The sequence below is a fragment of the Capricornis sumatraensis genome, chromosome 1 (genome assembly GCF_032405125.1).
Source record: "Capricornis sumatraensis isolate serow.1 chromosome 1, serow.2, whole genome shotgun sequence".
Taxonomy (NCBI): domain Eukaryota; kingdom Metazoa; phylum Chordata; class Mammalia; order Artiodactyla; family Bovidae; genus Capricornis; species Capricornis sumatraensis.
In genome coordinates, this window is record NC_091069.1 from 80,814,224 (window position 1) to 80,824,806 (window position 10,583).

General features: G+C 51.3%; 2 protein-coding genes across 4 annotated transcripts in view; both read left to right on the forward strand.

The window, feature by feature from the left end:
- The window catches only part of THADA (THADA armadillo repeat containing), a 322,784-nt gene extending 320,804 nt beyond the window's left edge, over positions 1-1,980 (forward strand). For all 3 annotated transcript variants that reach the window (XM_068965145.1, XM_068965155.1, XM_068965164.1), the window contains exon 37: positions 887-1,980. In XM_068965145.1, coding sequence (XP_068821246.1) covers positions 887-1,282 — 396 coding nt within the window. In that variant the 3' untranslated portion in view covers positions 1,283-1,980. The remainder of the gene's footprint in view (positions 1-886) is intronic.
- Positions 1,981-5,825: 3,845 nt separating this feature from the next.
- Positions 5,826-9,986, forward strand: ZFP36L2 (ZFP36 ring finger protein like 2). The gene is made up of 2 exons (XM_068964907.1): positions 5,826-6,145; positions 6,631-9,986. Exons 1-2 carry the CDS (start codon positions 6,095-6,097, stop codon positions 8,050-8,052), a joined length of 1,473 nt encoding a protein of 490 aa, XP_068821008.1. The 5' UTR covers positions 5,826-6,094; the 3' UTR covers positions 8,053-9,986.
- The last annotated feature ends 597 nt before the right edge of the window (positions 9,987-10,583 follow it).

The following is a 10,583-nucleotide window of genomic DNA, read 5'->3' on the forward strand; positions in this document are numbered from 1 at the left end:
GTTGATGGTTTAATTATGGAGAATGCTTATTCATCAACATTAGAGTAACCAGGGGCTCCCCACAATTAGGTCTGAAGCTGAAACACTTCCAGAGAATCAGGGTCCTTCCAGGGTCTCGGCTGCTAGAAGAAAACTATTTAACCCCTCCAGGTTAAATAAACTGATATTTTATTAAAATTAAAATTATTTTTATTAAAAAATTAAAACGATTAAACTGCTCCAGGGGGAGCAGTCAACAGACAGGGAAACTGAGGACCCAGATAAGCAGCAAAAGCATCTTGAGAAGTGAAATTCCTCTTCACTAGTGTCTGACTCAGCTGGCCTTCTTGGCATCCCCAGCAGACCAAGAGTTCAAAAAGCAGTCTGTTTATGGGAAATTTGGAGACAAGATAAAGTGTCTACAATAGAAATGACCTTGAAAGTCCCCAGCATTATAGAAATTGGGTTTCATCCTCAGAGAGCAGTGGCTCATGTCTGGCAGTACTTCACTCTCTGCTCTGCTCCTCACATCTCCCTTCCCCCCTCCTCCCTGATACCGAGATGCACCTTCAGGTTTAGGGTCCCCTCCTGTGTTGAGGTCCCCTTTTCAGCACCAGTTCCCCAAGGTATCTTGGCTGAGAACCACAAACACATCCTTATCAAAGGTCATGTTAAGTCTGGGGAGGAGGAATTCCTCTCCGGTGGAGAAGTACAATGAGTGAAAATAGAAGGTGACCTTCAAGGCTGCAAGTGGTGTGTGTACAGGGGTGTTAACAGGCGAAAGTGAGCCCGCTGTCAGATGGGGGAGCGGACACACTGCTTCTGCATCTGCCAGGACTCTGCCCTGGACTGGGGCTGAGTCAACATCCCCCATAAGGCTGGGTTTTGTCTTTTTCATCTGATTCAGGTGGAAGAAGACTACCCATTTGAAAAAACGGAAATCAACTTTTGGGCCGAGACCCTGATCTTTGTGAAATACCTCTACAAGCATCTCTTCCGCCTCCTGTCTGAGTCCAGCTGGCGTCCCCTCACCCCCGAGATGCTCCATCATCTTCAGAGGACTGCATCGGAGCAATGCCACCTCCTCTCCCAGCTCTTCAGAGTGCTGCCTCCCACTGCTGAGTTTTTGAAGACGGCAGAGCTCACAAGACTGCGCATTTGGGAGGAAAGGACTTTGGCTTGCCTGAGGCTGCTGGCTCTTCTGGAAGGAAAGGAAGGGGAGGACACCCTAGTTCTCAGGGCTTTGGATTCTCCTGCAGCAGCGAATCAGTTAACGCTTCCAAGAACAGAAACAGCTTGTTGAAGAAGGATTTGTGGGACTGGGGTGGGGTGGGTTATTCCTCCACTCACTCAATAGGAAAACATTCAACAGAAACTCCAGCACCTTCTCCCCTTCACACCGCGCCTCCTCCCCCCACCTCCCTTCTGTGAGTCTAGCCTTCTGTCCCACAGAGGATTTTTTCCTTCGGTTCAGTCGTTCAAGGCAGCCTCGTTTATTGCAGCTACTGTAGAAAGTGAGGCTACCACAGTGAATATTGACTCTGTTCCCAGGTCCAGGCCACCTGCAGGCCTGAATTAACCTTTCTCATCCCCCAGGACCTCCAATGTCCAACCAGAGCCAGCCTGCATTTTTCTCTGAACTGACTATACAGAATTGGGTTTAACACATGATTCCCCCTGCCCCAATTTTTGGCTGGTTGTAAGAGTTGGATTAGTTAGCAAACAGCCCACTTGGTCCGAATTTCAAATTTTATTCCATTTTAGTGAAGTAAGAAATATATTCCAAATGTTGGATCCTGGGAGAATTAAGCATTAACTTCATACAAATAAGTGTGTTTTTACTGTCTGCATATTTAAGCCTTCAGTGACCTACACATGCCATCCTCATTATTAAAAGAGCCATTACAAGCTCCTACCCCTTGACCCCCAACAAAAAGTATTTGTGCTATTGTTAAGAAATCATATTCTACCACCCACTTAAACCATAGCCTCTTGGCTGTTAGAAGGAACCTGGGGAAAGGGGAGTCAAAATAAATGACTTATTTGATGTATACACTGTTTACTATCATTTTCTTGGTTGCAGTAACAAGATTCTTACTTAGTATCACAGAAAACATTTATCCATTTTAGTGATTTAATCTACAAACCTTGCTGCTGCTGCTAAGTCGCTTCAGTCGTGTCTGACTCTGTGCGACCCCATAGATGGCAGCCCACTAGGCTCCCCCGTCCCTGAGATTCTCCAGGCAAGAACACTGGAGTGGGTTGCCATTTCCTTCTCCAATGCGTGGAAGTGAAAAGTGAAAGTGAAGTTGCTCCGTCGTGTCCGACTCTTAGCGACCCCATGGACTGCAGCCCACCAGGCTCCTCCATCCATGGGATTTTCCAGGCAAGAGTACTGGAGTGGGCTGCCATTGCTACAAACCTTAGGACTCTGCTTTTCTAAATCCAGCCCTCCCCACTTCCTCAGACACCCAGCAGGTGTCGCTATTGCATACGTTTTGCTGCTGATTTTGTTTTTCACTGCTGCTAAGTCGCTTCAGTCGTTTGCGACCCCATGGACTGCAGACTACCAGGCTCCTCCGTCCATGAGATTTTCTAGGCAAGAGTACTGAAGTGGCTTGCCATTGCCTTCTCCTGCCTTACCGTTTTTAATTTGTAATTTCAGAGTGTCACCCAAAGACAGTTATCTTGATACTCATAGCTTGGATAGGTCATAACCTCATTCACGTCCACTTCATCCTAGTTATCTGAAGAAACCATTTCAGTAATTGGATGTACACTTGGTTCAGCTTTTAGAGTCTAAATATTTTTAAATACTTCACAGGTGAGCAACCAGTTATAATTATTTTATTGATGTTTGAGGGTTTGATCAGGCAGTTAGAGGAGAGAGGATTTGATATGATCATTTCCTACTGCAGAAAGATTTATATTTCAACTATAATTTGTTTCTCTTTGAAAGAAAACCACCTAACACTAAATAAATAGAGCCTACTAGTAAAGAGCTGTAGGAAGAGGCATGGAAAGAAGTTAATTTAGTGTCCAAAGTTTTGTCCTAAAAAGAACAGAAAATTCCCTGGTGGTTTTGCACTATTCAGCTCAAAATGTGTTTGTTGTGATCCTGAATTAATTACTTGGTTAGGCATCTGTGTATCCCACACTTGATGGAAAGTTGCCAGCTTAACATTTCTTTTTGTCCTGAGAAGACATGGCTGGTGAGAAGTCAGGTAATTGTTGGTACAAGATAATGATAACCATGGTAGAATAATTATGAAACTGGCTCTAATAAAGCTCAGCTCACTGGAAGAGTCCAGCATTCCCTTTTTCTCCATTTAAAATGAAATAAAAGCAGTTATATAATAATAATAATATTTCTACCAACAGGTACTCTGTACCAAAGCATGTACCATGGCATATTTGCATGCAAGCTCCAAAGTCTTCTACTCAGCTCCCAAAGTGGGTGTTCTCATAGGTGTTGACTGGGAATTACCCCAGATTTTGAGCTTGGCTGGTTGTCACCAGCTTGGGAGTACAGGAGAGACACGTTTCCACTGGTTTTTGTATATGAAATCTTGTCACTGACCTTCAATAGCAGGGGTGGTGGCCTGGGAAATGGCTGTTTCACACTTCCCTAATGCATTCCCAGGGGCAATTCAGAATATCCCAGTCAGAGCCATCTTCAAACTCTTGCGTTTGGGTTCATTTCAACAAGGAACAAAACAGAGTCAGGGTTCTTGGGTATTCTAGGCTACATGTGTCTGCCATGAATGCCCAGCCTTGTCTAATGATCAGTATAGGCTGGGTGGTGAGACTAAAGCAGTCACTCCTTCTGAGGTCACTGCCCTTGGCTCCAAGCTGGAGGGTCCAAAATTTGGTGCCCTCTCAGCTCTGCATTCACTATTCTGTGGACCTTCACCCATCCAGCCATGCTCCAGAGGTCTGACTTGCTCCATTTTTTTTGCTTTGTCAATTTAATAAGTAAGATGGAATATACTTGTTTATCTTTTAAACACCATAACAGATAACTCATTTGCATTGGCACCTTGACAAAAGGTGATAGATTAGTAAAGCAGAAATTATGTTCGTTTTACAAGGAAACCCAGTTGCCCAAGTGATTATGTGATTTGTCTAAAACCATGTGGTTTATAAGGGAAGGAGGCTGAACTCCAGCCCTGTTTCTGATCCTTAAGTCCTTACAGCCCTGCCCTGGCTCAAGCACCCTGGATGGGTAGAGAGTCCAGCAGTTGGCTCTGCATGCAAGCTGAACTTGAAGGAGTTGGTTTCCTGAGAGACAGGCCTAGTTCATTCCTTCCCAGGGTACTGAGAGAGGGAGTGAGTGCAGCGGAATGTAAATAAGCACAAGGATACACAGCCAGAAATAAGATCAATTGGGCAAGGGGGTGTGGGTCGCAGGAGCTTCTTTCCCTGGCAGGTACTGGACCTTCCAACTTAGGCCCAGTAACAGCCTAGGCTGCCAGGTGTGCGAAATCATGGGCCGGACTCCAGCCTTTCAGAGGCAGCGTCTGCATAGACGCGGAGAAGTGTCCTGGACAGGACCCCAGATCTAACAGAGGCTTAAGCCTCACTGGGTGCTGGGGCGGGGTGGTGTCTGCCTCACACCCAGAGGGCACTGGCTGGCAAAATCTTATACCAATGCAGGCTTCTGGGGTGTGGGACTGGCAAGAGAAGGTAAGGAGAGCCCACTAGGTAAATCCTCGGTGCCCAGCCTTGCCTGGCTGCGGGTAGTCCTCAGCGGGAGCCCGCAATCCAGGACGAGCTAAGGAAGGGCGCGGCGCCCTGAACGGCCAGGGAGGGTCTAGGAGGGGAGCGCCAGGCCAAGGCTGCGGCGGACGGGAGCCTCGGCGGGCAGCTGTACCTCGACCCCCAGGAGGACTGTGGAAAGCCGGACAGACCAGCAGACGGACAAGGCGGCGGGAAGTGGCCTCCATGCCTGCGCGGTTCTCCCGGCCTTTCCTCCCGTCCTCCCAGGCGGCTCTCCCGCCCGGGACGCCCCGCGCCACTCTGCGACTTTGGCCCTGGCTCAAGGTCTTGTGATGTGATTAGCAAAGCCAGCGCCTTGTCCTCAGACACTCAGCCCTGCCCGGCAGGCCTCGGCATTCAAGCCCTGTTTACTGCAGTCTGGGCGGGAAGAGGGGCGGAGAAACGGGCCCAGGCTCCTCCGGGAGAGACTGCCCAGGCGGCCGCCCGCGTGGCCGCTCCCGCCCCCACCCCCCACCGCATCTCCACGTGCAGTCGGGACGCAGCCACCACCCATTAAACTCGGGCCCAGAGTCCCCGCCCCCCCGGCCAGAGGACCCTTTCCAAAGCAGCCGGGCCGCGCGGACGGTTGCAATATTCTTGCACTTTGCAATTCCCGCGCCCAATATTAAACAGAGTAGGAGATAAAAGCTCCGCAATTTCGTCTAGCAGGATCGGGCGGGGAAAGACACGTTCAGGGCTGCAGAAACCCAACCACGTTAGACCTGCTGGGGATTTCCGACAGAACAGCCCCAGAAGAAGGGAGCCGTATCTTCCCGCCACCAACCAGCAGCACCCATCTCCGCCGAGATCTCCACATCGCCCCGGGAGCCCAAGGCGGCCAGCCCCGCCCCGAGGCCTCTTCGTCCCCTCCCCCAGAGGAAAAAAATTGGCGGCGGCCAATGGGAGGCCAGGAAGGCTCTTGACGTCCGCCAGCGGGCGGGCGGCGTTGCCTGGAGACCCCTACGGGGTCAGCGTTCTGTCCCCTCCCCTGGCACGCCCGCCCCGGAGCGGCCGCGCTCCGGGGGCTCTATATAGGGCGCGCGCTCGCGGGCCGCTGAGTTCCACCAGTCCGCGAGCTGCCGTCGGCTCCGCGCGGGGGGGGGCGGGCCGGGCACCCCGGGGCGCGGAGGAGCGCTCTAGCTTAACTCTTCTTTCCCCCCAACTCCGCACTCCCGGGCACCCTCAAACCAGTCCACGCTGCTGCCCCCGCTCCCTCTTTTCTCGCCCCCCAGCAAACTTTCGGTCTCTCCCTCGCCCCTCGCCCGCTACTCGTCGTGGCTCGGGCCCGGCCGCGCCGCCCCGAGGGCTCCTCCGGATCTCCCAGTCTCCAGCTCCGACCATTAGAGGATCCAGAAACATGTCGACCACACTTCTGTCCGCCTTCTACGATATCGACTTCTTGTGCAAGGTACGCGGGTGAGCAGGGAGCCCTTCAAGTTCTCAGGCTTGGCCTTCTGTCCTCGGCTTTGGGGGTTCTCTTCCCGCTCTGACTTTTTTAGATTCGGGAAAAATCCCAGAGTTTGCACTGTTGCTCGAGCCTTGTGGGCGGGGAGAAGGAGCAGCTGGGAGGAAAGGCAGAAGGGAGTCGCTGTAGCTGTTAAGTTTCACCGCAGCCACGCTGCCCGGGGCTTCCCGGACGGGGTTTGCGCCGCCCAGGCCTGCGGCCCACGGCTGAGGATCACATGTCGCGACGCAGCGCGGCCTAGGGTGGGAGAGTCCGGCTCCTCCCAGTACGAACTTGATTCTTGTGCGCGTTTAAGTGTGGAAGTTGGGCCGAATCGAGATCCGAAAAAAGGAAAAAGAATCGGAGGGCTGGTAGTGGCTACTCCGCAACTCGCCCCAACTCTTCCCTCCTCCCTTTTCATCTCTTCCCCGCTCCCCTCCTCTTGGCAGACGGAGAAATCCCTGGCCAACCTCAATCTGAACAACATGCTGGACAAGAAGGCGGTGGGGACACCCGTGGCCACCGCCCCCAGCTCGGGCTTCACGCCGGGCTTCCTCCGACGGCACTCGGCCAGCAACCTGCACGCGCTCGCCCACCCCGCGCCTAGCCCCGGCAGCTGCTCGCCCAAGTTCCCGGGCGCGGCTAACGGTAGCGCGGCGGCCGGCGGCTCGGCCTCCTACGGCACCCTCAAGGAGCCGTCGGGGGGCGGCGGCACCGCCCTGCTGAACAAGGAGAACAAATTCCGGGACCGCTCGTTCAGCGAGAACGGGGAGCGCAGCCAGCACCTCCTGCACCTGCAGCAACAGCAGAAGGGGGGCGGCTCCCAGATCAATTCGACCCGCTACAAAACTGAGTTGTGCCGGCCCTTCGAGGAGAGTGGCACCTGCAAGTACGGCGAGAAGTGCCAGTTCGCGCACGGCTTCCACGAGCTGCGCAGCCTGACGCGGCACCCCAAGTACAAGACCGAGCTGTGCCGCACCTTCCACACCATCGGCTTCTGCCCCTACGGGCCGCGCTGCCACTTCATCCACAACGCTGATGAGCGGCGACCCGCGCCGTCCGGGGGCGCCTCCGGGGACTTGCGCACCTTCAGCGCCCGCGACGCGCTGCACCTAGGCTTCCCGCGGGAACCGCGGCCCAAGCTGCACCATAGCCTCAGCTTCTCGGGCTTCCCGTCGGGCCACCACCAGCCCCCTGGGGGCCTCGAGTCGCCCCTGCTTCTCGACAGCCCCACGTCGCGCACACCGCCGCCACCCTCCTGCTCCTCGGCCTCGTCTTGCTCGTCGTCCGCTTCGTCCTGCTCCTCGGCCTCGGCAGCCTCCACGCCCTCCGGCGCCCCGACGTGCTGCGCCTCTGCTGCGGCCGCGGCGGCGGCCGCGCTGCTGTACGGCACCGGGGGCGCCGAGGACTTGCTTGCACCCGGCGCACCCTGCGCCACCTGCTCGTCGGCCTCGTGCGCTAACAACGCCTTCGCCTTCGGCCCGGAGCTGAGCAGCCTCATCACACCGCTCGCCATCCAGACCCACAACTTTGCCGCTGTGGCTGCTGCCGCCTACTATCGCAGCCAACAGCAGCAGCAGCAGCAACAGGGCCTGGTGCCCCCCGCGCAGCCCCCGGCGCCGCCCAGCGCGCCCCTCCCTGCCAGCGCCGCCGGGCCGCCCTCGCCGCCCTTCAGCTTCCAGTTGCCACGCCGCCTGTCCGAGTCGCCGGTGTTCGACGCGCCCCCTAGCCCCCCAGACTCGCTGTCGGACCGCGACAGCTACTTGAGCGGCTCCCTGAGCTCGGGCAGCCTCAGCGGCTCTGAGTCCCCCGGCCTTGACCCGGGTCGCCGCCTACCCATCTTCAGCCGCCTCTCCATCTCCGACGACTGAGGCAAGAGGGCGCCAGTGAGGAGAAGGAAGGGAAGGCCGTTCTGGGGGTGTTGGAGGGCGCCCCTGCTTAGGGGCAGAGGGGCACGGGAGTGTGGGGAGTGACATCGGCCACAAGCAGACTGCAGGCTGTGCCGAGCACTTGGACTCGAACTTGAGTGCCGGGAGGGGCCCCCACCCCTCCCCTTTCGGTTCCCTCTTTGTTTTTTGGTTTTTTATCATTATTATTATTATTTTTATTATTATTACGAAGTTTCATTCTTCTTGAGCGGGAAAAAAGCCAACGAACTTTTTGTATTGGTGAACAAAAGACTCACAACAGAGCAGTTGTGATGCGGATAGAACAAAAAACCAAACAACAAACTTTTTTAGGTCTCCGATGCGTTTGGGATTTTAGGAAAAATCAACCCAGCACCAGCAGCTATCAACCACCATTCCATATCTTCACTTGAAAAGCATTAGTTACAGTCCAGATGTCGGGACTCTTGTCTTGAGAGAAGTTCCTAACTGTTTGTCCCAACCAGTGTAAACAAACCAGCCAACCACCGCCTTGCTAAACCTATAAGCTTTTAGAATCCAATATTCTGCCAAGAATATGCCTTGATAGTAGACCTCAGCTCCATAGGTGTTTGTTTTTTAACAAAGTTATATATGTCTGGAAAAAAGAAAACCTTGCATTCCAAAGTTTCATACTGGTTACTGGTTTCATTGCCACCACTTAGTGGATGTTTAATTTAGAACCATTTTGTCTGCTCTTTCTGGAAGCCTTGGGCAGAGCTTACTTTGTAATTGATGGGGAATAACTGCTGAATTTTTAGCTGTTTTGAGTTGATTCGCACCACTGCACCACAACTCAATATGAAAAAAAAAACTATTTAACTTATTTATTATCTTGTGAAAAGTATACATTGAAAATTTTGTTCATACTGTATTTATCAAGTATGATGGAAAGCAATAGATATATATTCTTTTATTATGTTAAGTTATGATTGCCATTATTAATCGGCAAAATGTGGAGTGTATGTTCTTTTCACAGTAATATATGCCTTTTGTAACTTCACATGGTTATTTTATTGTAAATGAGTAAAAAAATCTTAATTTAAGAGATTGTATGTAATATTTATTTCATTAATTTCTTTCCTTGTTTACGTAAATTTTGAAAGATTGCATGATTTCTTTACAGAAATCTATCTTGATGCTGTGGAAGTAGTTTGAGGAATATCTTATGAGTTTTTCTTAGAATGTATAATGGTTGTAGCCCATCCAACTTTAAAAGAAAAAATGACCACATTGCAATCAGGCTTACATGTGGCATGCTTTTCTCATTCCAACTTTATAAATTAGCAAAAGATGTTTTTTGTTTGCTTATTCCACCAGTTCCACTGTGACATACTCTGCATATAAAGACATGTAGCAATAATGGGGGGGGGGGGCGGTAATCTCACAGTGCCTTTGGAAGGGCCAGAACTTGCCTTAAATTTTCCTCAACCAAATAAGTATTTTGTCTATTAGTGCTTGAGAGAATCTGAATGTAGGATGGGTTCAACTGCACAAAAGGAGAAGATTTTTACCACTTTTTTTTTATATAGATACAAAGTGAAGAGGCCACCTCTTAGTGCTAAAATGGTATGTAGTACATGAATATGCCTTGTTTAATTACAGAAAATTCCAAAACTTGTACTATTTTTTTTTTCCCCGTGTGGAAAGGCAGGAATGCTTTTCTGGACAGCGGCTGAATGAGCAGTAGCTTTAGTTTGTTTGTACGTAGGTACAGTTGGAGCACTATGTATGTATGTATTGTGGACTACTTTGACAGAAGTAGGTATTTTGAATGTAACAAGGTTAAGTCAACTTGAGTTGTAATATATTTGGGGAATCAGTTCACTACAAATTGTGACTGTAAACATTGTACTGTAAATGTTTTTTAGTTTTCCCCCAATAAAACTTTTGGGAAAAAAAAAAGGTAATGTGTAAGATAGCTTCCTTTTTTAAAATGGGGATATCTGTAGAGCTTTCTAGCTTCCCACCACTGTCAGGCATTGCCCAGGTCTTAAAAGAGAGTTGGGTGGTAGGGTTTAGAGGGCTGGCAGAGCCTGAGTTCTGAAGAGCTTGTCTCCCTATATGTTTTAATAGGAAGTTCTTTTAGCTGAAAGTAATTTAGACTGTCAAGGGCATTAGCTTAGCTAGCTGTTCCCTTTGCTAATAAGATGCATCCCCGAGTTGGCTGACTGGTAGCAGGTCCTGGCTGGGAGGCCTGAGGGGTGTGGCCCGCCTGTGAGTCACCAAGCGATCACGTGTCTGCACTGGCAGCTGAAGGTCTGATTTTTTTTTTTTTCCAGTGGGACACCTGTGAAACTGAACTGCTTGGGTTAGGAGGGTCTTACCAGCCTCTGGCTGAATTGGGGGTGGGAAGTTAAAGCCCAGCCTTTCTGGGCCAGAGAACCAGGGTTTGGCCTGGACTTTGGAAAGCCTGGTTGTGCTGAGGACGGAAAGAGAAGGAAGATTAAACAAGTTAAACTTATATCTGGGTAGTG